Source organism: Hoplias malabaricus, chromosome 9 (assembly GCF_029633855.1).
Source record: "Hoplias malabaricus isolate fHopMal1 chromosome 9, fHopMal1.hap1, whole genome shotgun sequence".
Taxonomy (NCBI): Eukaryota; Metazoa; Chordata; class Actinopteri; order Characiformes; family Erythrinidae; genus Hoplias; species Hoplias malabaricus.
The window spans coordinates 9,380,349-9,408,314 of record NC_089808.1 but is presented as its reverse complement, the minus strand read 5'-3'; the positions used below and the strand labels follow the sequence as shown (position 1 = coordinate 9,408,314).

Sequence of the window (27,966 nt, the reverse complement as noted above, 5' to 3'; positions counted from 1 at the left end):
GATAACCCAAGTTGTTATCAATGCTCCGTTCAGAAGCCTGCATCACTGATGGTATGGGGTTGCATGAGTGCTTGTGGCATGGGCAGCTGGCATGTCTGGAAAGGCACCATTAATGCAGAGAACTATGTTCAGATTCTAGAACAACATATGCTCCCATCTAGACGTTATCTCTTTCAGGGAAGACCCTGCATTTTTCAACAAGATAACGCCAGACCACATTCTGCAGCAATCACAACATCATGGCTACATAGGAGAAGGATCCGGGGACTGAAATGGCAGCCTGCAGTCCAGATCTTTCACCTGTAGAGAACATTTGGCACGTCATAAAGAGGAAGGTGCAACAAAGAAGGCCCAAGACGATTGAACAGTTAGAGGCCTGTATTAGACATGAATGGGAGAGCGTTCCTATTTCTAAACTTGAGAAACTGGTCTCCTCTGTCCCCAGATGTCTGTTGAGTGTTGTAAGAAGAAGGGGGGATGCCACACAGTGGTAAAAAATAGCCTTGTCCCAACTTTTTGGGGATTTGTTGATGCCATGAAATTTTGAAACAACATATTTTTCCCTTAAAATGATACATTCTCTCAGTTTAAACTTTTGATCTGTGATTTGTGTTCTATTCTGGATATAATATTAGATGTTGGCACCGATACATCATTGCATTCAGTTTTTATTCACAATTTGTTTAGTGTCCCAACTTTCTTGGAATCTGGTTTGTATTTAATGCTTGGGGACGACTAAATACTGAGTCTTTAGATTTACATTTACATTCACAGCATTAAGCAGATGCTCTTAACCAGAGCGACTCACAAAAGTGCTTAATGTTCAGGCACAATGTGTATTCTAACTAGAACAAATAGGTTAGGGTCTAAATTCCCTCTGAGCTCAGACGCCTGTCAGAACAAGGGTCAGTGCAGATGCAAAGAACAAAACGTAGTATACTACCAAGTGCAATGAACAATACAATACAACCCAGTAAACATTTAGCCGTTGATTCAACGTTGAAATAACGTAATGACTGCCGTCTAATCAACGTTCTCTTAAGGTTGAAAATGAAAGTTGAAAAGACGTCCAAACACAGACATTGAAAAGACGACTATTAGACGTATTTTGGACGTCCATTGACGTTATTAATTGGTCCCGAAATAAATTACTTGTATAAACGCATTTCGATTGGTCACCACTTAACTGACTTATTAAGATGGTTTTTGGACGTCCATTGACGTTTAAAACATGTCATTGACGGACAGACTACCTTTAAACCTATTTTGAACGTCCAGGGACGTTCCTTGTTTACTGGGAAGAGTCTTTAACCGATCTTAAGTTGCCCTATATCTTAATTTATTTTTAAACCAGGTCTCGTAGCTTTGCCTTTTATACTCTGTAGTTCGTTTGGTAAAATGAGTCTTTCAGATTGAGGCACTTAAGAAAACTACATTTCCCAACATATACGCCGGACATTGCGCATGCGCAGTTGCATCTTACCCGTTACGCAGAGCGGAGAAGGCAAATCTAGGGTAATCAGACTCGGAGTAATCAAACTGCACAGCGTCCACTAGTTGCGGTCCAGCGGAACTCGGTCAAGAGAAACTGGACGGTTTGTGTGGACTGCTTTGACCATGGGGAACGGAATTAATAAGGTAAACATTAATAAGGTGACATATCTCAGCATTTACACAACTTCCAGCAGTGGTGCAGTGTATAGGAGAACTCAGAACAACCACTAACGACTGACTATAGGACGTTAAGAAAGTTAGATATGGTTGGAAGGGTGTGAATGGATACGTTCAACTGTTGTTGATATATTTACAGTGTTTTCCGTCACTGAATGTTGTCATTTGTTCATTTACTTATCTGCTTCGTGTGTGTGGTTTGCATAGTTTATTCAGTGTTATTTTGTGAAACACCCACAGTGATGCCCTTGTGTAGGCAGAGAGGTCTCTCTCTCTCTCTCTCATTTACTATGGTCTCTGCCATTACTGACCATACATAATTAGACATTCATGCATTGAACTGTGTAATATATACTTAAGTATTAGCCAAAATGAATAGAGTAGAAAGAGAGATAATGAATAAAATGTTGTATATTTCAACGTACGTTGAAACAGTGAGAATGAAAATGTCTGTGGAGAAAGAGAGAGAGGCAGAGAAGGGATGGAATGCAAGAGAGAGATTGAGAATGGTGAGAAAGACAGAGAGGGAATACAGTCATCTTGAGTTACTACAGCTGACCTTGATGACTGCAAAATTTCACACAGTAATAATTCATAGAAAGAAATGAAGAGCTCTAGAGACTTCACTTATTACTGTCACGAATGTAGTCACGAGAGAGAGGCAGACAGCATTCCATCAAATTCTTATCTGCTTGTGCCGGGTGATGGAAGCCATTCTAGTTCACAAGATCTAAAAATACACTCATGACACACACACACACACACACACAACCCAGGCCTCCTCCACAACACACAGCACACTGGTTCTGTCTTAGGAATGAACAATGATATCAGATCACTGATATTTGCCTGGAACATATCAGTATCTGATGTTTAGGTTTGAATATCTGAAACAGATATTGAGCCACAGAGTGGCACAGCTTCAGGGTCCTGGGGTTGTTGGTTGGTGACCACAAGTCACAGTCTGTGAGGAGTTTGTTGTGTTCTCCCTGTGTCTGTGTTGGTTTCCTCCATTTGCTCCAGTTTCTTCCCACAGTTACGCCCAGGAATTCTGGGTAGGCTCCGAACCTCCTGTGACCCTCAACTGGATAAATGGTGATAGACAATGAACCACCTGCACTATTTTCCATTTGAATAACTTTGCAACCCTGTAGAAATAATGTTACATTTCTCTTTAATGATAATGTAGAAAAATGCGTGTTTATTAAAATTGTTACAGTGTCATGGGTTCATGGTTATTAACAGCGTTTTTCAAACTACAGAAAAAAAAATGCGCTTCAATAGTTTGTAGTCTTCTTATTTATTTTAAAAAATATTTAAAATATAAGTTAAGTTCTTCACATCAGTGATTTGTCCTCCCTTTGTGCCATGTGACTTCCTAAAATATAGGCCAGAGCGTGCAGTCCTCTCTCTCTCTGGACTCCTAAGTCATACTAGGCCATATTAGGTCAAATTAGGATTGCTAGGTGCTTCTATGTTTGTAATTTCTTTTAATAATTAATAAAAAAAAATTCCCCTCTTCCCCTCAATCTTGAGCACAGGAATGATTATATATATATATATGTTGCATTATTCCATAATATATGTATAATACCAATAATGTGTTAACATCCTGATGGGGGACTTCAACACAGAAGTGGGGAACAGACAACACTGTGTACAAAGACGCGATGGGGAGACAGGGCCTTGGCGATATGAATGAAAATGGGGAGAGGTTCACAGATGTGTGTGCTCTCAACAACCTAGTAATTGGAGGCAGCGTCTTTGCACACAAGAGGATACATGAGGCAACTTGGGTGTCATCGGACAACAAGACTGAAGATTCCTGCAGGATGTGAAGTTAAAGCGAGGAGCTGACTTCAGATCAGCGCTTGGTATCAGCGCAACTAAAGCTGAAACAAAGCTGAAACAACATGACACAAATATACTACATGTTCTCTGGGAAACACATACAAGAGAGAAGAGTTTACAGTGGCACTAAAAAATAAGTTCCAAGCAGCAGTGGAACTGATGAAAGAAGAGAGGAGAAAACAGTAGATGGTAGATGGGGGGGAAAAAAGTGAAAGAGGCAGTAAAAATAACATGCAGCAACGTTCTCAGGCCCATAAAGCACCAACATAAAGTGTTGGCTATGAACAGGAACAATAAAGATGATTCATGACAGGAAAGAGAAGGAAGCAAAAGTAAACAAAAGCAGAACAAGAGCTGAATAGGAATCAGTAATGTTCAGCAAACCAGAGAGACCAGTCAAAGGCAAGGAGGGAAAGACCCTGATGGCAGAGGAGCAGCAACGGAAAAGATGGAAAGAGCATTTTGAAGTATTGCTAAATAGACAAGTACTATGAAACTCACCAGGCATACCACCAGCAGCTGAGGATCTCCCAATAACCTGCAACACACCAAACAGGGAGGAGGTCAGGAAGGCTATTGGACAGCTGAGAAACAACAAAGCAGCAGGCCCAGATAGCATACCAGCATAGGCACTTAAGGCAGACATGAACACCACAGTAGAGACGCTAATAGCATCAGAATGGAGAGAAGGCTATCTTAACAAGAGACCAAAGAAATTTGATCTCAGCAACTGTGCCAAATATCGAGGAATTACAATCCTGTCCATAGCAGGAAAATAGAATCATCCTAAATTGAATAAAGGACCAAGTAGATGCTCAAATAAGGGACCAGCAAGCAGGTTTCCAAAAAGCCAGATCCTACACAGATAAAATTGCTACCTTGAGCATCATTGTCAAACAGTTCTTAGAGTGGAAACCTTCTTTATATGTCAGCTTTGTGGACTATGAGAAGGCGTTTGACAGTTTGGATATGAACGCCCTTTGGAATCTTCTCCATCACTGTGGGGTACCAATCAAGATAGTTGGCATAATCAAGAACTTATGAGGAGATGACCTGTAGGGTGGTCCATGGAGAAAGCTCATGGATGGCTTTGAAGTGAAAACAGGAGTTTATCAGAGGTGCCTTCTCTCACCATTCCTCTTCTTGCTGGCAATCAACTGGATAATGAAAATGTCGACAGGAATCCAGTGGATGCCTTTTACACAACTTCACAATCTCAACTTTGCAGATGACCTGGCACTGATGTTCCATACCTTTAAACAGATGCAGGAGAAGACAACCGGAGTGGGAGCCATCTCAGCGCAATATTAACAAGGGTGATCCTGAAGATAAATACCATCAGCAACGACCCCATTGAGGTGGAGGAGGTTGAAGCCTTCTCATGCCTGGGTAGCGTTATAGACAAACTGGGAGGTACCGAATCTGATGTCAAGGCCAGAATAGGCAAAGCAAGAGCAGCATTCCTACAATTAAAGGACGTATGGAACTCAAAAGAGCTGACTCTTCAAATGAAGATCAGGCTTTCAACTCCAATGTTAATTCAGTCCTGTTTTAAGGAACAGAAACATGGAGGATAAAGATGACAGCGATGAGGAAAGTAAAGATGTTCATCAGCTTCTTACTGCCGAAGATCTTACAGATAGTGGTGTCCCGATCAAGTTTTTTTGCCCCCGATCCTTCTCTGAGTCTTTTAATATTGAGTAATATGTAGGTTTGTTTTCTATAGAAGATTAGTTATGACATGATATGTCATAATAGATATGAACATGGTAGAGATTTATTTTAGGAAAGTAGTCATATCTTTGGTTGTTGTGTCCTTTAGGTCCTGCCTGACCTTTACCTGGGCAATTTCAAAGGTAAGTAAATACAATGCACAAGCATATAAAATAGGATATTAAATAAATATATAATAATAAAAATACAAGTGATTACAGAGGCTTGTTCATCTCTTTTCTTTTTTTCCTCTTTAGACGCCAGAGACAGAGAGCAGCTGGCTAGAAACAACATCACACATATCCTGTCTATCCATGACACGGCGGCTCCAATACTGCAGGTACGTTCATCATACCATGCCTTAAGCACATTTAAAGTGCTTAAAAAAATCACATTTACACACCCATTTCCAGGAAATTGGGGACATTCTGTTCTTGTTTATTCTATAGGAACTTTATTTAATTAACAAATGCAAATTACAAAGCAATGCCTGCAACACACTTCTAAAAGGTTGATACTGAGTCATAACTAGAGGGTGAGTTTTATAGAATATTCAGAATACTCTGCTTTGAAACTATAAGCAGGTGCATATAAAACGTATATAAAGGGCACCCACCAAGGGCTCAGTCTTTGCAGGGAAAGATGCATCATGGTTCAGTTTTGTGACAGATATTTTAAGTTTCGAGTCGCCAATCCACCTGCAACGTGTGTTTTTGGACTGTGGGAGGAAACCGGAGCACCCGGAGGAAACCCACGCGGACACGGGGAGAACACACCAACTCCTCATAGACAGGCACCCGGAGCGGGAATCGAACCCACAACCTCCAGGTCCCTGGAGCTGTGTGACTGCGACACTACCTGCTGCACCACCGTGCCACCCAAACACAAATTTCATAAGCCAAATTCAAAACACTGGAGAGAGTTGTCTACACCAGCCCTGTCCTCCTCAGTCACGAAACTCATGCCGGATTGCTAGCTTGTGGACATCGAACCCACACAAGCACAGAATGAATTCAAGATCTTTGACAATGGTAAGCAGTGATGAGTTGCAAAAATATCTGCTCTGTTGTGACTGATAGCAATTCACACTAGCAAGTTGTAGCATTATACAATTAGCCAGCAGTAGTCAGGATCAATAACCCAGCTACACATGGACCACAAAGTATGAATGTGAGTATTCAAATTTTGGAATGATTTACTAGTCATTCCCCAACTCGGTGCATGTCTTGTAGTCCTGCAGTGCTCTAAGCTGTCTACATTTTTCAACTGTATTACTACTATATCCTCTTGTTGTCCTTGTTGGATCATTTTAGAAGGATGCTGAGGCCTCATTTGTCTAGTGGAATCTCACTTTATTTCTGGAATCTCACTTCCATGGCTAATTCTATTGGTGCTTCGGCCTGCGATCCTACCCACTGCAAGTACAGTACAGTTTCCACAGGCTTGGTTGCCAGAAATGAAACAGCATGCTCCGATGCACCAATAGAATTCTGCTCTGGAATGGACACTTCAAGTAAAACATACTGGCTGTAGCAGTGCTCTCAGAAATGCCAGTGCTTCAACTTCAGCTTGATTTCCTTAATCTCTGATAACACATCTTGGTCATTGATTTCATACACTAAATATAAAACATATTATATATTACAACATACCGTGACCCTGAAATGGATTAAGCTGCAAAGAAGAAGAAGATGATGATGCTGATGATTTTACAACATTTCTCAGTGCAAGAATTTAGGTTTTCATTATCAACTCTACATAATATTTTGAAAGGTTTCAGGAATGTTGGCGGAATCTTATTCTGACCAGAGCAAGGCCAGATGCCACTTTTGAATGAGCGTGACCTTTGGGCTCACCAATGGACATGCATTTATAAAACTGTCATGCTGCTATTATATACATATCCACAAGCGCTTGGAAAAGTGTAGTAATGGAACATAGTCTGCCGTACCAATAACGGCAATGTGAAATTCTGTTGCTCAAGGAGAAAGCCATAGTCCTGTGGAGAATTGCTGCTGATTTCTCTGGGCCCAAGCTCATCTCAGGTGCTCCAAAAGACAGTGGAATGTGTGCTGTGGTGAGAGGATTCCATATTCACTGGTTTTTAGGGAAAAAAAGGACAGTAACATTTCTGAGTCAAAGATGAAAGGGAAATCTACGGCATGGGTGAGAACGCATATGTGAGAATTTAGCATTAATGCTGAGGCGTATTGTGAGATTTAAATCATTGGGATATCTTTTCAAGGAAGTCCATGGTTATTTCAGCAAGACAATCATCATCAGGCCTCATACTACAACAGCTTGGTTGTGGACAGTGTGTGTGTGTGTGTGTGTTAGACTGGCTTGCCTGCAATCCAGATCTGTTTCTTGTAGCTGATCATCATGAGGAGAATCAGATAGTGGCAACCACAGACTGTTGAGCAGCTGGTAAAAACTGTGGTAAACATGTCCTTGTCTTATGTTTTTTGAGAGTGTTGCAGGTCTCAAATTCAAAATTTCCTTATGTTTACTATCAAGTTGGTTAGTGTTAGACATTGGAAATCTGTTCATTTTTACTTTTGTCAGTTAAATAAATGTTCAAGAGAATTTAAAATGGACAGATTCTTGATTTTATAAATGGCGGCACGGTGTGTTCTCCCTGTGTCCGCGTGGGTTTCCTCCGGGTGCTCCGGTTTCCTCCCACGGTCCAAAAACACACATTGGTAGGTGGATTGGCGACTCAACTGTCCATAGGTGTGATTGAATGTGTGAGTGTGTGTCAACCTATAAGGGACTTGTGCCCCCTTGGGGTGCATGTTCCTGCCCAGTGATTCCGGGTGGGCTCTGGACCCATTGCGACCCTGAACTAGATAAGCGCTCACAGACAATGAATGAATGAATGTTGTTATAAAATTCTACAAAATGTCTCCACTTTTCTGGAAATGGTTTTTAGATAACAATCCTTCGTAGTGTGGGAAACCACATAAGGAAATCTACAAGAGATTACATAACTCTACACAGAGTTATGCATGCAGTTTACAAAATACTAATATGTGGCCTTATATTGCCATTAATTATCTGGCATTGTAGTTCTAGTGCAAATCTCTAGAAACAAATTCAGTCTGAAGTGGAGAGAGTGGTAATATAATGTAAATTAGATTTTTAGCCAAACCAACTCCTTCCCTTTAAACCCTGATCCTGAAGGAGGATAGTCTCAGCATTTTCTCTGAAATTCTACATCCATAAATGTACCCATAGAAGAAAATCAAAAAAGAAATGGCAAGAAAAGAATGACAAGAAATGTTTCATTAACACTTTGGGTGAGCCCCATTTCACCTCTTGTCTCTACAACTTAGCCCTATACCTTCACTTTTACTTGGATTGAGGGGTCTTCGTTCCTGTTGGGAAAGAGGGGTAAGGTGAAGTGTTAGAGCTGTATGGCCCTTGAAAATTAGATTGAGTAGATTTAATTTATTATGGCTCCTTATAACAAACATAAAACATCACTAGTTGTACACTGATGTCTCGGTAGTAACAAGTAAATTTACAGTTCCACCTTAAAAGGTGAAGCCATTACATTTTGGTGCCTGGTGCTACTGCAAAATTAAAGGTGGAACAGGAAGTTTAGAAAAAACAACAACTGCAGAATAACAAGCTGAATTCCACTTCATGTCAGAGAAGAGTTAGGAGTGGGTGATGATAAATGATTGTTGAACGCTCTGAAGGCGTATGATTCCCTTAATATAAGTAAAGTCCAGCAGCAAGTTTGTAGCACTGTATCTCCTCAGGTTCTCCAGCCCTGTGTGTTTGTGTATGTGTATGTATGTGTGTATGTTTGTGTGTATATTTGTACTACACTCTCTCATGATGAGCGAGATACACAGATAGGCATCTCGTGTAACACAGTGGAACATTGTTTGGATAACCACCAGTCACTGACACACAGCATCAGATTACAGCCATGAGCTGAACATGCTTTAAATGAGACACAGTTCATCCCAAGATTTAATTATTAGCTTGTTTAGCTTCAATAATCGCAATGAACAGTTTTTAAACAACATAAATCTGCTTGTAGCGATGCTTTAATCCACAAGGTCGGCCTACGTTTCCAGTCTCTCAAAGAATTCAGATGCTAACTCACAACATATATGGTACTGTTGCCTGAAAACACTGTCATCATGTCTCTGAAAAGGTTGATTATTTTTTCAACATGTCTTTGAAAGCAGGATTTGAAAAATGTATAGCTTTTTAGTTACTCTTACAACCAAGGATTTTTTATTACTCTCCAGTTATCCACCGATAACCGGGTAATCCTTCAACCTCCACCGCTCACCTTTCAATAATGCTGACATTTCTCACAACACAGATATTATTATTACTTGTAGTACTGCTACATAATGCTGGGCAATTAATTATGAATGATTCAAAATTAACATTCAGAATTTCTAATCGACGTAATCTTGCCTATATTGATTATATCGATTTTTTTTTTGTCAACTATGTCCCTCACTGTCTGTTCTTGTATTGTCCCTTTAAAACCAAACTACTGCACATGCTGTCATGTGATTCTGCTCAAGCCAGTCATCAACTGAAGAGTGGAATTTAAGAATCTTGTACCAAGGAAAAATGCTGGTCATTTGACCAAACAAAGTTAACACCAGTTTACCGTCTTAACCCTTGAGGCACAAACATCACCAAATATAAACAAAAAAACAAAAAAGGAGAGACTAAACACCCAGCAAGATTAGAAAAAATAATATCCTAGCTTTAATTCCAAATGGGTCTGTGAACCTTTTCATTCTGAAGTGGGAACACTGAATGCTGGAAATGACCTGTTATTTGATTTTTGAAATAAAAAAACAGGAAACTGCTCTGTTTCTGTGTTTTCTGGGGCTGTGGTAATGTGACCTGAGGCCTGTTGGCTACATTTCTCTACTGCTATATTTCACAAGCTAAACAAGAAGGCCTTGGAACATACTGCAAAATACTCTTAAATGTATGTCATGTATAACTCTGATCTGACGCCCGCTGTAAACAGTGGATTAACCATGACTCAATCCTGAATCTGTGGCTCTGGTGTTGGTGCTGAATTTAGTATCTTTAGGTTCCCATCCAAACTGGTGGAAACATGGACCAGTTCACTGTATAACACCAACGTTCTAAGAATCCTTAATGGAACCAGTTCAAAAACTAGAGTTGGTTTGGTGGAAAAGGACTAAGATTTAACTTTCCAGTCCTGTTTTTTCTATCACTGTGGTGGTACTCTCAAGGGTACATATTTGTAACTTTAGTTAGGGAACGTAATTGTACCTTCTTCTATTATAATTGTAGATTTCAAAATCGTGTTTCCCCATTTCATCTCTAGGACTTATATTAGTTTTTTTATTTGACAAAGTTCTGTAATGAATGTAAAATACCTTTAAGGAAGAAAACTTGAGTTTAACACTACTGCTGTATTTCATTATTTTGTACCTTTAGTGACCGATGTTTGTTTTTCTTGAGTGTACCACAGTTCTCAAACCATTCTCTTTAAAGTCAACACTGACCTAGATTTCTCTTTTGATGCTTGTGCTTAAAACATCCTTATGCTTCTCAATTTTAGTACCACTTCTTGTAGTTTCTCAAGGTATTCTCCTTTCTAAGTTTTGTGAGCTAGGTATTGACAGTTGTGTTCAGAACTGGTTTACCTCTCATCTCACACGTAAAAAATTGATTACCATTTCGAGTTACATGTCTCCTACTTCGGTACTCACTCAAATGGTACAACAAGGGTCAGTCATTGAACCTTTTTTATTTATTATTTAAATTTTTCCCAGTGATTTACTCTCGTAGGATGTATAATGTTTTGTTCGAGGCATAACCTTTTCTGTCTATTTGCACATTTTTTAAAGAAAGAGCGATTTGTTTCATTGACCATGTGTTTCACCTTTGTAAAATTTTCACCTTCTTAGCAGATTGGTGAGGAGTAAGTGTTTTCCCCACAGCTTTTCAGAATTCAGTTTGGTTGTTATTATTTTAATGTCAAACTTTAAAATTCAGTAGTAGGTAATAAAACCCAATAATAATTTTTTGAGTTTTTACACAAATAGTGAAGTAGACAGATTCTGCCCCAATTCTTATACATCAGTTCCATCTAGGCTTTCAATTCTTAGCTGATGACTCATATTTTCTCTTCATATATTGTGCTGTTTACAGTGAGGCATTTTGGAATTAAATGTTTCAAGAATTAAGTAAGCAGTGATGTGGAAATTACTGAAACACTAGTATAAAAAAGTATGAAATACAAAGCTAGCAGCACTGTGTTAATTACTGCTTTTTCAGGACAGATTTGATACAGGATTGAATGAGATTGATTCTTTCATCCTCCGTTATTCACATTAAGCTTATCCTTCAAATATCAAATAATTTCTGTGTATCTAGTAAACACAATGTCAATTTATTCAGTGTAATTCAAAATGTTAGCAGCTATCATTAATTGTGTACTGTTGCCCATTGTATGCTTTGACAATATATGAATTTTTGGCCTGTAATTGGGCTAATATTATATACAATTTTTATCATACTGTCACTTTAAAGGAAAGAAAAAAGGACTCACAGCACTGATTCCGTGTTTAAATATACTTCACATTTTTCACCAGTAAGGGGCACTATACTTCCTACAGTGTGCTGAAAGAAGTTTTGTTCCCCCTTTGTACTGAATGACACACTTTGTGCATATGTGCACTAGTTCTCTGGTTTGGGATGCACTTTCTGAGCAGTAGAGCTCGCTGTTCCACTGGCTTTACGTCAGCTTTAATGTGGACATACTCGCTTCATACTGAGCAAGCTGAGCACTGCCAACAAAGGCTAATCTGAAGCACATATGTATCAGCTTACTTTGCGAATCTTTACTTAAATGACCCAGTAGTCATAGTCAGTGCTCAGTGGTCCATCCATCCATTATCTGTAACCGCTTATCCAATTTAGGGTCGCGGGGGGTCCAGAGCCTACCTGGAATCATTGGGCACAAGGCTCACACCTACGGACACTTTCGAGTCACCAATCCACCTCCAACGTGTGTTTTTGGACTGTGGGAGGAAGCCGGAGTACCCGGAGGAAACCCACGCGGACACGGGGAGAACACACCAACTCCTCACAGACAGTCACCCGGAGCGGGAATCGAACCCACAACCTCCAGGCCCCTGGAGCTGTGTGACTGCGACACTACCTGCTGCACCACCGTGCCGCCCTGCTCAGTGGTCACTAATATAAAACACTGGGCTTCAGTTTCCACTTTAACTTGGAAGGTAAATTTGTGTTTACAGCTTTAAATGTACATTGCATTGCCTCAACGACATAATACCTCCCCTTTGCTGCAGGGATGACTTCTCCTCTTTTAGAAGTGCTTTACGCTACTTAGAACCTTTCTCTTGGGATCGGATGGTATTCAGCCAGGGGAGGATTTGGAGTATAAAACATGGATTGAACACAATCACTCCACAGAACCGTTTGTTTTTTTCTGGTGCTCTGTTTTCACGAAGCATGTAACATCAAACCAAGTGATCCAATTAAAATCCTTCTTGAGTGTTTATTCATCTTTGATATTTTATTCCATTTGTACTTTTATTTGACACCATTGTACAACAGCTAGTAATCTCCTGGGACCTGATCTTATCAGAGACACACACAGACACACATGCACTCAGCACATCACTAGCCTCTCTATTATCAGAGCAGAGCCAGATAAAACCAGACAGTGTTTCTCTCTGTAATACATCACCTACCACCTTGCACCGAGTTCTGCAAAAAGTGAAATACAGGTGCATCTCAATAAATTAGTCACTAAATATCAGTAGTTCAGTTATTATATCAATTCCTTACAAACAGAGTGATCTATTTCAAGTGTTTATTTCTCCTAAGGTTGATGATTGTAACTTACAGCCAATAAAAACCCAAAAGTCATTATCTCAAAATAAGAATAATCAACACAAAACATCTCCAAAGTTTTCCATATTCTATAAAATGCCTTAGTAGTCTGGTTCAGTAGGCTACACAATCATGGGGAAGACTGCTGATTTGACAGATGTCCAGAAGGCTGTCATTGAAATCCTCCTGCTGTACCCAGCATATTAATGGAAAGTTGAGTGGAAGTGTGGTAGAAAAAGGTGCACAAGCAACAGGAAAAAACCTGTAAAAACCAACAGGAAAAATACTGAGCTTCTGCTGGAGCCAGTGCTTCAAAAGCCACCACACATAGACGTATCCAGGAGAGTGGCTACAACTGTCGCAGTTCTTGTGTTGAGCCACTCATGACCCAGAGACAACGCCTCTTTTTCAATCCAGAGAAAACGAACTGGACTGGACTGTCAGTTTCCAAAGTCTTGTTTTCAGATGAAAGTAAATGTTGCTTTCAATTTGGAAATCCAGGTCCCAGAGTCTGGAGGAAGAGTGGAGAGGCACACAATCCCAGCTGCTTGAGTCTAGTCACAGCCTAAAGTACCACAGGCAGATCACCTCCATGCCACGCTGCATTGATGCAGTAATTCATACAAAAGGAGCCCCTGACCATGTATTGAGTGCTTATACTGTACATACAGGGGTTAGACAATGAAACTGAAACACCTGGTTTTAGACCACAATAATATAATAGTATGGTGTAGGGCCTCCTTTTGCGGCCAATACAGCGTCAGTTTGTCTTGGGAATGACATATACAAGTCCTGCACAGTGGTCAGAGGGATTTTAAGCCATTCTTCTTGCAGAATAGTGGCCAGGTCACTAAGTGATGCTGGTGGAGGAAAACGTTTCCTGACTCGCTCCTCCAAAACACCCCAACGTGGCTCAATTATATTTAGATGTGGTGACTGTGCAGGCCATGGGAGATGTTCAACTTCACTTTCATGTTCATCAAACCAATATTTCACCAGTCTTGCTGTGTGTATTGGTGCGTTGTCGTCCTGATACACAGCACCGCCTTCAGGACACAATGTTTGAACCATTGGATGCACATGGTCTTACTGGTGCAATGTGCAATTAATGAAGATTGGCCACCAGGCTGCTCCAATTTAGCCATGAAACCTCCCACCTCCCACACTAAAATGACAGGTGTTTCAGTTTCATTGTCTAACCCTGTACTTTTGATTAGGCCAACATTTCAGGGTAATTTATAAATCAGTCTTATATAATATTCTAATTTTCTGAGACTTTTGGGTTTAAATTGATTGAAAGCCATAATCATCGACATTAAAAGAAAGAGACCACTCTGTTTGTAATGAATCTATATAATATGAGTTTCATTTTTTAAATTGAATTACCGAAATAAATGAACTTTTTGATGATATTCTAATTTATTGAGATGCACTTGTACATGAAAGAATAGCTGTAAATTTTGTAGGGTAAAAAAATGACACATTTAATTTAAAATGGGTCACATGTGGTCAGTTCCACATAATAATAATAATAATAAAAGGTCATATGCAAAGACCTAAAAGCTCTTTTTCTGAAATCATTGAGACAATATGTGAAAAACAAATTAAAAACAGAAAGCAGTTATTTGTAAATCCAAGTTCACCCGCATTTAATCTTGATCATTAGTAAAGGCAAGGATCGCAAATTTTGTACAGGGAATTTCAAAATTTGGATTGGGAGCAATTTAAAATATTCCAAAAGATAAACAGGTGATGCAATACTGCTTCTGCACAAAAGGAGCATCCAGGAAAGCCCTGTACTTATGAGCAAGGATAGGTCAAGGATTGGACCTTTGGCAAAAATACCTCTCAGCATAATCCAAGTGCTTAAACAAATATTCCTCGATGAATGCTCACAGGAATAATAGGTGGATTATACGCCATACTGCACAATATCACAAAAAAATGAATGTTATTTGGAAATCTGGAGAAATATTTTTGTGTAAAGACACCAGAAAAAGAGTTCCCAATCTTGACATTGATAAAACTTCTAATCAAGCAATAAATAATTAATTCAAATATTTCATATAAATTTAATCATGTCATCAAAATAACAAAAAAAAAAAATATGTTGCCTTCATTTGGCATGTGCGGATCTATGAATATGCGAATAGACTTCACCTATATCCCCACCTTCCAGTTTCCCACCCCTCAGTATGATGGGATAGGTTCCATAGGTTTGTGATGTATGAGATCCTACCTGTTGGAATCTGTACATTTGAAACTGTCTTAACTAGGTTAAAATCTTGATTTTCATTGGTGTGTCTTTAAACTGTAACTAAAACCAATGAAACCCAGTAGTATTGGCTTTTTCTACTGACCATCCATGTTCAGCATGGACCCCCTCATAGCATAGCAGTAGCATATCTCTGGTGAGCCAAAATCTTTTGTATTTTATGTGTTGGTACCATTTTTAAACAGTCATTGTCTCTCAAATTGTGTCATAGAATCCTGTGTAATTGCATTCTGGGAGTGCGTCAATGTCTAGAGGGAGCAGAATGTGCGTGAGGGGAGAGTGGTGAGTGGGTGCGTGAGTGGAACACTCATTAGCATTATGTGTTCAGTGCTTCAGGGAGCTGTGTGATCTATCCCATCCAATTAAAAACACTAACAGGAAATACTAAAAATGAGGTAAAAAGACAGGGTTCATTTCACTTCTCATAACTTCAGAACTTAAACATTAGTTTTTTAGTAGCCCTTGTATAATTTGAATAAGCTATGTTGTAAATCATTAATACCTACTGAATAATTTATAGAATTTGCAGATTAAATCATAATAGCTACTTAGAAATACATAGTAAGTGCAAAATAACTAATAACGTATACAGAAAAAGTCATAGGAGGTGTAGAATAATTCAGTATGAATACTATACCATGCGTCAGGTGATTGCTACTGCACCCTGGATTAATGCTGTTTAACTTCCTGTTGGTAGGCAGACATAGGGTTCTGGTTACTCGTGGTTTTAAAAAAATGGGCAGAAAAAATATGATCAGAATATGGTCAAAATGGTTATTTCAGTTTTGGTTGAAAAACAGAAAGATTTGACAGAAAAAAAAAAAACAATATATTTCTACTGGGAGCATTACAGAAAAGAGATTCACAGTCAGTGTATAGTTTTTTCAAAATGTGTTTTAAAAAGTAGCTGTTAAATCTTTGATATCACCTTAAAAATACCAATTCTTACCACTTACAAAAAGACACCAGAAGCCCCACTAACACAACTATACATTACAATCACAATAAATAACAAACGGAGGGGCCAGAGCACAAAGTGTGACTAACATTATTCAGATTTTCCATTCAAAGTGTTGCAGTGGTTATATTCTTGGGCATAGGCAAATTCAAAACTTAGGCACTATTTAAGGTGAACTGCCACCAGAATGTTACTGCTTGATAAGGCACAATGAAAATATATCAGAAAACATAGGCACCAGAATGTAATTGCTGCACCATTGAATGTGGCACAAAAGTTTCAACATGCTTTTGAGTCAAATAAGTTTTATTTATTGTAAGTATTTTCCATTTTATTCCTGTGGGTTTTTGTCTGCGTTTTATTCTGAATTTTCCGAGGCCAACCACGGTGGTGTCGTCTGCAAGTTTCAGGATCACAGAAGGCATGGTTACTTGGAGCCATATTTGTCAGTGTAGAGACTTAAGAGAAGGGATGTGAGCACACAGTCTTGTGGTACAGAAGGTCAGAATGTTCAGCATGCATTTTCCTACCTGCAACATGTCCTTGTTAAATAGGAAATGGCATCTGCCAGCAGCAGCAGCTGGGTTAGTTTTTTGCAGATGTTCTTGATCAGTGTTTCATGCATTTGGACATACAAATGTGGTTAAAGTGAATGATGACACCTATCTTCTTCTCTCTCTCTCTCTCTCTCTCTCTCTCTGTCTCTCTCTCTCTCTCTCTCTCTGTCTCTCTCTGTTTTTAGGAGATGACCTATCTCTGTATCCCGGCCGCTGATCTTCCCACGCAAAACCTGTGAGTTGCTCACAAGCCACATCTGACTATGATGTTCTCGCCAGGAATAAAAAAAATAGCCAAAAACATTCCCTATCATCCTCTCCTCTGCCAGTGGGCTGCTCTGGTTACTCTGGCAACATGAGAGAAAACAGAATGCTGAAATATGAAAGGAGTCGATACATCACTGAAAATATGTGTAATGTGCAATCAACTTAATCATAGAAAGTAACCTATAAACTGTGAAATTAAACATTAGTTATTTTATTCATACATAATCTATAAACTGCTACATCCTGATCACGGTTACGGTGGGTCCAAACCTACCCAGCATCACTGGATATGACCAGTTTGTCTCATGACAGGATACACTCACACACTCACATCTGTGGATGTGTTGACATGGCCAGTCCAGCTACCAACAGAGTTCTTTTTAGACTGTGGGTTGGAACTGGAGCAGAACACAGCAAACTCTTCACAAGCTGGATTTACATCCAGAAATGCGCAAACCTGAGCAAAGCAAATGGTGTGGGCGTTTATACTTGACATGAAGTATTCTCCGAAAAGACAGGTGGCAGTACACTACATAACCAGTGGAAATGGATGGAGTACTTGGGAGCGTGGCGCATACAGTGAGCGCCAAGTTGCAAAAATTTGGAGGTGCACGACCACATTCAGCGACACCGTGCAGGGCCAATGCACAGGGACGGGGTCGCCGCAATTGTGTCACTGATGCACTGTTCAATGCATCTAGTATAAACCTAGCTTAAATCTCTCTCTGTCTTTTTAGAAAAACATTGTCCATCACTTAAACTTGTCTGAACATAAAAATCTTTTTGAGAGTTTTGGGCCTTTTCCAATCATGTTTTTATTAATGCATGCTTATGCAAAAAATATAAATAAAAAATAATTCATTGGATGGGAAAACCCACTACAGACAGTGACCTGAAAGCAGATAAGCAGGTTCGACCCCAGGACCTCTAGATCTTAGCGGTGTGTTTGACCAGCATGTTGAAAACAGAAAAACAAACAATAATAAAAAAAAAAACACTACCTTTTAAGCTTTATGGTCATACAGATCTTGTGGAGCTGTCTAATACTTCTTATTACTCTCATATATCAACACTACACAATACTCATAGTGCATAATAAACACAGACAATATAACAATAGGGCGGCACGGTGGTGCAGCAGGTAGTGTCGCAGTTGCACAGTTCCACGGGCCTGGAGGTTGTGGGTTCAATTCCCGCTCCGGGTGACTGTCTGTGAGGAGTTGGTGTGTTCTCCCTGTGTCTGTGTGGGTTTCCTCCGGGTGCTCCGGTTTCCTCCCACAGTCCAAAAACACATGTTGGTAGGTGGATTGGTGACTGGAAATTGTCCGTAGGTGTGAGTGTGTGAGTGAATGTGTGTCCCTGTTGCCCTGTGAAGGACTGGCACCCCCTCCAGGGTGTATTCCCCCCTTGCATCCAAAAGATTTGGATTAGAAATTGGATAAGCACTTACAGATAATGGATGAATGAATGAATATAACAGTACACTGTCCACAATAACCTCTCATAATGAAAGTGTTAATCTTCTTTAGAATGCGTACGTAGGTCACACAGTTGTTCAGTTGCACAACAGCAGAACAGCATTGACCTATGGAATGGGATGCTTCAAAGCTGCTGCACCGAAGTCCATCATGTCCAGTGCCAAGCATGGGATAGAGGGGCTACAAAAAACCTGTCAGCACTAAGCTGTGGAGAAGTGGAACTGCTGTTTCTGGAGTAATGTTCTTCAATTTGAGATGAACTGGAGTGGTGATTGTGATTTAGAACTAATAGTCCAACATCAGTATCTTCCATCAAATCCCCACAGCAGTTTTCCAGTATATAATATAAAGGCTTCCTTTAGAGTTAGAACACTGTTACTGCAGCAAAGAGGGACAACCTCCCTATATTTATACCATTCATTTTGGAAGAAATGGTGAGTATGCAATTGTCTTCACACTTTTGGCCATAGTGCGCTACTTATGCAAGTATAATGTTTATAGTATAGTATTACAATATAAAGCTAACCAGCTACACAGCTAAAACTGCAGAGGATGCCACACACACACAGACACACACACACCACTTCCTCTTGTGGTGCTGTGTGTTCAGGAAGGAAGTTATGAGCTGCTTGTGCTGCTGCTCTGCCTGGTCCCCTCTGCATCTCTATTTATAACCCCCACTAAACACAGACACACACACAGACGCACACCTCCCAAACCCTGTGCAAGCCCCCCCCCCCACCCCCGGCTGTGTGAAACCCTCAGCTCACGGAATATGAAACTCTCTCTAACAAGGCTGGACACACAGGACACTTTCTCATCCTGACCTGACAGCAGGATACACACATCACCCACCCACTGCTACTACATCCTTAATGGGATGATGGTAAAAATGAAGGGGGACAAAATAAATAATAAATGCTATGACAATGACAATATGGTTAATAATGTATATCACAACACTGCAATATTTGTATCACAGAAGGCTGCAGTATGCAGATGTGCCCTCTAACCAACCTACCATTTGTAGTCATCTGCTCGCCCGGCATTATAAATAATTATGTGTGATACAGAGTACTGTGCAAAAGTTCTGGCACCCTATTTTTTGAGTACAAATTCTGTTATAGATATTTATTTTATGTATTTTGCATTATTGAGTCAGTACAAAACCATTTTAGATTTAATTTACCAATAATTATAAAAATAATAATGTTTAAAAAATAATAATTGTATGTCTGTAAAGAAAGCAACTTATTAAATAAGGTTACATTCAATAAAAAACTAAACGTAATGGAGGCTCCTGAGTTTTTACATGAAAATTCAACGTCTTAAAAGAACTGTAGCAGATTCTCCAAGACACTGAGTAAAACTCCCAGCTATTTTCTTTATAAAACTGTATAAACTGTACCTAGGACTTATATTTAAGAAAAAAAATAAAAAAGCAAATGGTCGTCACATATAATACTGACTTTCTTTCGTTTATTGATGTTTACTGCACATTGTTGTCTTTTTCTTTCAAGTAATAAAGAATTAATTCCATTATTAAAGTCATCTTTACTTTCCAACATTTTTTGTATGTGCCTAAACCTTTGCACAGTAGTGTACATCCCAAGGAGGCTTAGAGGTTAAATTCCTTTCTGTGAGGGTTTGATTGCAATCATCCACTTGCATTCATAAACTTACTAAGGTCAAGTGCTGATGTTGGATGATTAGTTCTGGATCACAAACACCACTCCAATTCATTCCAAAGCTACTGGATAATGCTCCATTATTCCTGAGAACACAAAAAAGCCTGTGATATTTGAAAATAATTATGGACAAAATATCTATTCCACCTTTAATAAACTGCAGTGAGTGTTGTTTCCGTAAGACAAGAACACCCCAACAGATATTCATTCATTATCTGTAACCGCTTATCCAATTCAGGGTCACGGTGGGTCCAGAGCCTACCTGGAATCATTGGGCGCAAGGCAGGAATACACCCTGGAGGGGCGCCAGTCCTTCACAGGGCAACACAAACACTCACATACTCACTCACACACTCACACCTACAGACACTTTTGAGTCGCCAATCCACCTACCATGTGTTTTTGGACTGTGGGAGGAAACCGGAGCACCCGTAGGAAACCCACGCAGACACAGGGAGAACACACCAACTCCTCACAGACAGTCACCCAGGCCCCTGGAGCTGTGTGACTGCGACACTACCTGCTACGCCACTGTGCCGCCCCCCCCAACAGACAGACCCATCTTTTTCATTGACTCAGAGTAAGACAGGATAGTCCCCTGCCTCCGCACCTGTTCTAGGATGCATCCCAAAGCACATCCTTCTTTCCTTTACATACTACATTAAGGAATGCATATGTAAAGGTGCTGGTGTGAGGAGTATCTAATTTATTAGTATGCGGTTTTGGACGCAGCCCCTGTCTTCACTGATTGGTGGTGTCATATGCCATACGAGTATACATACATGCCCCCCCCCCACCTTACACCATGTTTTTATTTTGGAAATGGTGTAACTGTGTGATAAATTCAAATGGGTTTCAGAGTGCAGAACTAATGTAAACAGATGGGAAAGATGGATATATTAATCTTATACGCAGCTCCTCTCCCTGCACTGGAGAATCTCACAACACTCAGAAGCCAACTATCTCTTTGCATCAGGGAGGAAATGATTCCACAGTGTTATGTAAAGTTAAGAAAAAGACAATTATCCACTATTAGCCATATTAGCATTTTTGTAATAGGAATTAATGGGAAACGTTTAGCACGTTAGACTCTAATGCGTTTGTCTGCTCTTTTGACCAAATCTCTCTATGTTATTCATACATGGATCACATACAAGCCTCAATAATTGTCGTATTTTACTCGTGTTTTGTTTATGAGAATACAGACACAATATGTGTATTCTTTTGTCTTAGGCTGTTTACAGGGTAAATAATGTGATTCTGTTTTCTCGATGCTGTAACAGATTTGTGGAGGATCTTTTATCATGATTGCCTGCCTAAATTTGATCTGATTTGGCTTAAAGTTTAATAAAGTAGTTCTCCTTGTCCAAAAGTGTGAGTGATCAGTGAGTGATGTTTCCGGGCCTCAGTGAAGCCAGTGCCAAAACCCAAATGTATCCCTGCACCCCCTGGTCAATGAATCATTATTTCTGCACTCACATAATATGTCAAAAATAATGTTTAGTCAACTGTAAAGTCACTCTGTGAAGTGCACTAGGGACCGTGGCCTCTCTGCTGACTGACACAGATAAACAGAGCTTTAGCTAAAAATGTGACGTGGGTAAATGGGTCAGGATTTATTTTGACTTTAATGTTTAAATGAGGACCAAGTGTTAAAAGAAACTATAAAGCATTTTAAACATCACAGTTTTTATTTGAGTTGTGTGTTTGATTAAGGAGTAAGTGCACTAATAGGTACCCTTCTAGCCCATATTTAGCACAGGTCATGGTGACTTTAGGTTCATGTGCATTTGCTCCGCCTCCTTCTCATTAAATCTGATGCTTTTCTGTGGAGGTGGTACAAGATTGAAATGTCCACAAGGATTCCCCATTCAAGCAGTGTGTGCACACACAGTGAAATGTAGAGAACATCATATAAGATTTCCACCTTAATGCTATAGTAAACAAAATAGTTTGCGGTTCCTGTTACTTTCTCAGAACTGTGTGAAGGTTAATGCTTCATCATCCTGTGCAATCGTTCTCTCTCTCTCTCTGTAGGACACAGCATTTCAAAGAAAGCATTATGTTCATGCACGAGTCGAGGCTGAAAGGAGAGGGATGCCTGGTGCATTGGTGAGTGTGTGTTATATTTGGACTCATTTCTTTTTGGTCTCTCCCTCTCTCTCAAAAGTGCACACACACACACAATCACACACAGAGCTGTATGATGTTATCATGTCCTTATCATGTGCGTGACTGCACTAACAACTGAGTTTTTGCCCTGTGCTCGTCATTGTGTGGAGCTGATAAACTAGGTGTTAAAGGGGAAGCCTATTTTTACACTTCCCAAAAATCCAGCTACAGTAAACAAGCAGCCACCCTTTGATTTGAATAGAAAGAGGGCAGCGACTCAGACGGGGGGTCATTGAGATTCTAAGAACCCACTTTCCCCTTTATACAAGCACCCAGACCAAGACAAATGCAAACGTGATATTTGCACCACATCAGTGAAGCATTAAGAGCTGTGTACCACAAGTGTTTGTTACCTGGTTTTACCAAGTTTCAAGATGGTAACTCTGATTGTGATGTAAAAGGGTGTACCAGTAAATATTTGGATACACCCATTTGTAGTAACACCTTACTAAATAATGCAATCATAAAAAACTATAAAGTAACACACGTTAATTATGTGGTGACCAAACAATGTATCCCACCACATATTGTAGGTTTGATTCTTCATGGTAGACACATTATAAAAACCTCTTGGGAAAATTGCTCTTAAAAATGTTATTGTTTACAATTTAAGGTGCTTATAAAGTTACCTTTAATATATTTATGCATTTACATATACAATTTTGTATAATTAATAACTTTGCATGCACATTTAGCAGTGTACACAGTACAAAGATTAATAAGATATAGAGATAAGCATAAACCATACATAAAATATATAATCACACATCAGCCTCAACAGCTAGATATAAGAGTTCCTTTCCGTATTGAATAGTTGTGGCTACTTTCTACTTTTATTTCGGCTTCTGTTTAGTTTCCAGAGACTTTCTTTCTGTTTTTAAATGGAATCATTCATTACTGGTTCTGATTTCGGAAACATATCAAATGTAAAAGGGTAGTCAAATAACAACTACTACTAATAAATAGTATATTAGCAGAGTATTTAACCACCGTATTAAGTTCAAATGACATAAACAAAGGGTGGATTTATAATAATTGTATGTTCTACATTTATAGTAGATTATAAAGTTGAATTGTTTATTTCACTCTTTCATTGTCTATAACCGCTTATCCAGTTCAGGGTGGTGGTGGGTCCGGATTCCTACCTGGAATCCCTGGGCGCAAGGCAGGAACACACCCTGGAGGGGGCGCCAGTCCTTCACAGGGCGAGACACACTCACACCTATGGACACTTTAGAGTCACCAATCCACCTACCAACGTGTGTTTTTGGACAGTGGTAGGAAACCAGAGCACCCGGAGGAAACCCACACGGACACAGGGAGAACAAACCACACTCCTCACAGACAGTCACCCGGAGGAAACCCACACGGACACAGGGAGAACACACCACACTCCTCACAGACAGTCACCCACAGCGGAACTTGAACCCAAAACCTCCAGGTCCCTGGAGTGACTGCGACACTACCTGCTGTGCCACCGTGCCACCCCTGAATTGTTTATTTATTTATTTATTTATTTATTTTTCAATTTCTTATTTCCTTCTTACAAGGCACCCTATTGTGCATACAAAGTTCACAACTAGACATTAAAGCCACTGTTGTACATCGAAAGGCACATTTACATAGTTTGTACTTGAAGTGGTTAAAAATAAACCTCTACAGGACATTTGTTTTCTTTTTTGGACAGTTCACAGTAATGTAGATAGATTTTGTGAGGAGTGCCCACATTGAAATGTTCAAATTCTATATTCAGTCATTTCCAGTCTCGTTTCACATGGCCCTATTCACATGCCAAATATCAGCCAAATATTTAGTACCTCTGTGACATTTTGAAACTCCTGATCTATCACTAAAGTAACAGTATTACACTCTACCAGCTCTTAATGAAATATTGGTGACCCTTTATAAGTATGACTTGCTTAAGGTAAAACCTCAAAGGGAAGTATCACAATATACAGAAAGTGTGAAATGCACTGAGGGTGTGAGTTTGTTTGTTGTCTTGCACTGAGAATTACACCACACGGTTTACTTCTGCACATGTGAGCAGGTGAGTGCACATTACTGCAACATTGTGGGAAAAAAAAATTCTCTTGATTTCAGGCAGAGTGTTGAATAAGCAGATGTCCATAAACTGTTGACCATAGGTAGTTGCCAGTATATTCACAACGCTTTGCATTTACATGTGAAAAACATTAGAACTCTGAGGTATCACATAGATTCCCATGTAAAATTCAATATATATAATTTTATGCATTTCATACAAATTCTAGAAGATGAGCTTTCTTCGTGTTTCTGGGTTTAGTCTTGCGGGTGTTTCCCGCAGTGTGACTCTGGTGGTGGCCTACATCATGACGGTGACAGGGCTGGGCTGGCAGGACGCTTTGACCGCTGTGAGGGCTGTGAGACCCTGCGCTGGACCCAACCTTGGCTTCCAGAAACAGCTGGAGGAGTTTGAGAGCACACAGGCCCAGGAGGTGAGACACAGAGAGAGGAACACTGAACAGCCAAAACATTAGAACTGCCTGGTCACTGGTCATTTTATCGGCTGTTAGACACACCACCTTGGTCCACCTTGTACAACCCCAATTCCAATGGAGTTGGGACGTTGTGTAAAATATAAATAAAAACAGAATACGATGATTTGCAAATCTTCAGTTGCTCAACAGTCCAGGGTCTCCGTTGTCGTATTTTGCACTTCATAATGATGACACATATTTTCAGTGGGACACAGTTCTGGACCGCAGGCAGACCAGTCTAGTACTCGCACTCTTTTACTACTAAGTCATGCTGTTGTCCCTTGTGCAGAATGTGGCTTGGCATTGTCTTGCAGAAATAAGCAGGGACGTCCCTGAAAAAGACGTTGCTTCGATGGCAGCATATGTGCTCCAAAACCTGTATGTATCTTTTAGCATTAATGGTGCCTGCATAGATGTGCAAGTTACCCATGCCATGGGCACCAACACACCCCCATACCATCAGAGATGCTTTGCATAGTAGAGGTTTACCTTGCACTTGTAGATGAAGAAACAAACTGTGTTCACTGACAGTGGTTTTCTGAATTGTTCCTGAGCCCATGTGGTAATATCCATTACAGAATGATGTCTGTTTTTAATGCAGTGCCACCTGAGTGATTGAAGGTCACAAGAATTCAATGGTTTTCGGCCTTGCCTCGAACTTGCAGAGATTTCTTCATATTCTCTGAATCTTTTGATGATATTATGAACTGTAGATGATGAAACCCCTAAATTCCTTGCAATTGTACGTTGAGAAACGTTGTTCTTAAACTGTTGAACGATTTGCTCACGCAGTTGTTCACAGAGTGGTGATCCTCACCCCATTCTTGCTTGTGAAAGACTGATCCCTTCGGGGATGCTCTCTTTATACCTAATCATGACACGCACCTGTTTACAATTAACCTGTTCACCTGTGGAATGTTCCAAACAGGTGTTTTTTGAGCATTCTTTAACTTTCCCAGTCTTTTGTTGCCACTGTCCCAAACGTGTTGCAGGCCTCAATTTCAAAATGAGTGAATATTTGCAAAAAACAATAAAGTTTATCCATTTGATTTGACATTAAATACCTTGTCTTTGTAGTGTATTCAATTGAATATAGGTTGAAAAGTATTTGCAAATCATCGTATTCTGTTTTGATTTGTTTTACACACGTCCCAACTTCACATTTATTTTTCAGATGTAAAGTCAGAGACAGTAGCTCATCTGTTGCCACACAGTTTTTGTTGGTAGTCCTCTAGTCCTTCATGAGTGGACATAGGACGCTGTAGGCTGGATAATTTTGGTTGGTGGACTATGCTCAGTTTAGCAGTGACACTGAGGGCTTCAAAAACTCTAGCAGCACTGCTGTGTCTGATCCACTCGCACCAGTGCAACACACACTAACACACCACCACCACGTCAGTGTCACTGCAGCGCTGAGAATGATCCACCATCCAAATTATACCTGCTCTTTGTACTGTACTTGATCATTTATAGACATAACATCTAAGAAACTAAGTAGATAGAAATAGTGAATGACTATTTAGCACTAATCCTACTATGTTTGGGGTAATAACTCTAATATAAACTAGTTACAAATGCAAATAGTAACAAATAGAACACTGATATTTAATTTATGGGTAAGTATTTTGTTATTGTCATATAACATGTTATCACCAAGTTATTACAGAAAGTGTTACTAAACCAAACTTTAAGGCAGTCGTTTTTAGCTCCAGTGCATAATGAAATAAAGCAAATTTCACACATCAAACGGGAATGGTTGACTTTGATCTGTAACTATCGTCATTTCCATTAAAACTGCTTTAAAAACAACAAAATCAGCAACAACAACAAAAGGCAATTAAAAAAAAACTTTTATTCTGTTTCTTCCCCCTGATGCACTTGCTCCATGACTTCGGTAATAATAGCCACCACAAGAAGGTAAAGTTAGCTCCTACATAATGATTAAACATTCCTAAGTCAGCCCTGTGTGAAGAAAACAAAGATGCCGCAGTTTCCACCACAAAATTTCTGCCTGTATGTAGAGCAAGAGTGGTTCTTAACCCTTTGGAGCCTTTAGCTTTTTGTTCTTGCTTTGATACACTTTCATTTTACACTGTGTCGTTTATATCAGTTTATCAGTTTAAAGATTGGACACATCAGAGGTGGGTAGTGTAAACCATACTTAGTTAAAATAATGACTGCTGTCAAAGTAAAAGTAACTGTTTCAAAACACAGCTTGAGTGAAATACAATTGTAACAACCTACAACGTGTAAATATTGAGTAGTGTCTGAAACTCCTCTGAAACAAAACAAAGCCCAAGAAAAAAAAAAAAAGAATAGCACAGAGAAGATAACACTAATGTTGCAATCTATACTACAACAGTTTATGCTTTTGTTGACCATGGCGGAGTGTTAAAATATTTTAATGCTGCTGGCAAAGTTCATGTAATTAATATGACATTTTTATAACCATTTTTCAGTTCAGAGAATGGCTGAGGAGAGAATATAAAGACTCTCCATTCAACGATGAGGAGCACATCCGGAATCTCCTGGCTCAGAAGGCTCCCCATAACGGAGCAGTGCCTGAAACACTGACCCAACACCGGTCAGTGGACACATGAATGATACATGAGTCAGTGCCCAGCGTTCTAATGTGTACTGACGTATTCCTCCTCATTTTGAATCTGTTGGCGATGGCTACTCTATCACTGCCCAAAGGGCTGGTGTTTTCATGCAATTTTGTGACTGTCTCTCATGTCATAGGCTCGCACTGTTCTTTAACTTATTGCCTTTTTGTAAATAGGTAATGTGAGCATTTTTACCAAAACCTTGCTAAACACAAGTTTGTATTTCGTTGTACTCAGGAATGGAAGTTTGTAAGTCCCAAAAAAAAAGACATGAAACATGATCAATATCTGAGAATTCAAATGATTCTCTTTACATTTTGTGCTTGTGTT

General features: G+C 39.6%; 1 protein-coding gene across 2 annotated transcripts; it reads left to right on the top strand.

Annotated features, from left to right (window-relative positions):
- Nucleotides 1-1,503: 1,503 nt before the first annotated feature.
- Nucleotides 1,504-27,966, top strand: dusp22b (dual specificity phosphatase 22b). Of its 2 annotated transcripts, none has more exons than XM_066680822.1 (7): nucleotides 1,504-1,638; nucleotides 5,345-5,378; nucleotides 5,493-5,575; nucleotides 17,095-17,144; nucleotides 22,380-22,454; nucleotides 24,838-24,988; nucleotides 27,490-27,966. In XM_066680822.1, the coding sequence occupies exons 1-7, from the start codon at nucleotides 1,618-1,620 to the stop codon at nucleotides 27,628-27,630; spliced, it is 555 nt and encodes a 184-aa protein (XP_066536919.1). In that variant the 5' UTR covers nucleotides 1,504-1,617; the 3' UTR covers nucleotides 27,631-27,966. The 2 variants fall into 2 exon arrangements, with proteins under 2 accessions (XP_066536919.1, XP_066536918.1); XM_066680821.1 differs by having other exon boundaries at nucleotides 24,817-24,988.

Coding starts and splice junctions, on each gene's coding strand:
- dusp22b (XM_066680821.1), top strand. CDS start 1,618: ATGGGGAACGGAATTAATAAG. Junction 5,576..17,094: donor CGGCGGCTCCAATACTGCAG/GTACGTTCATCA, acceptor CTCTGTTTTTAG/GAGATGACCTATCTCTGTAT. Junction 22,455..24,816: donor GAGGGATGCCTGGTGCATTG/GTGAGTGTGTGT, acceptor TTCTGGGTTTAG/TCTTGCGGGTGTTTCCCGCA.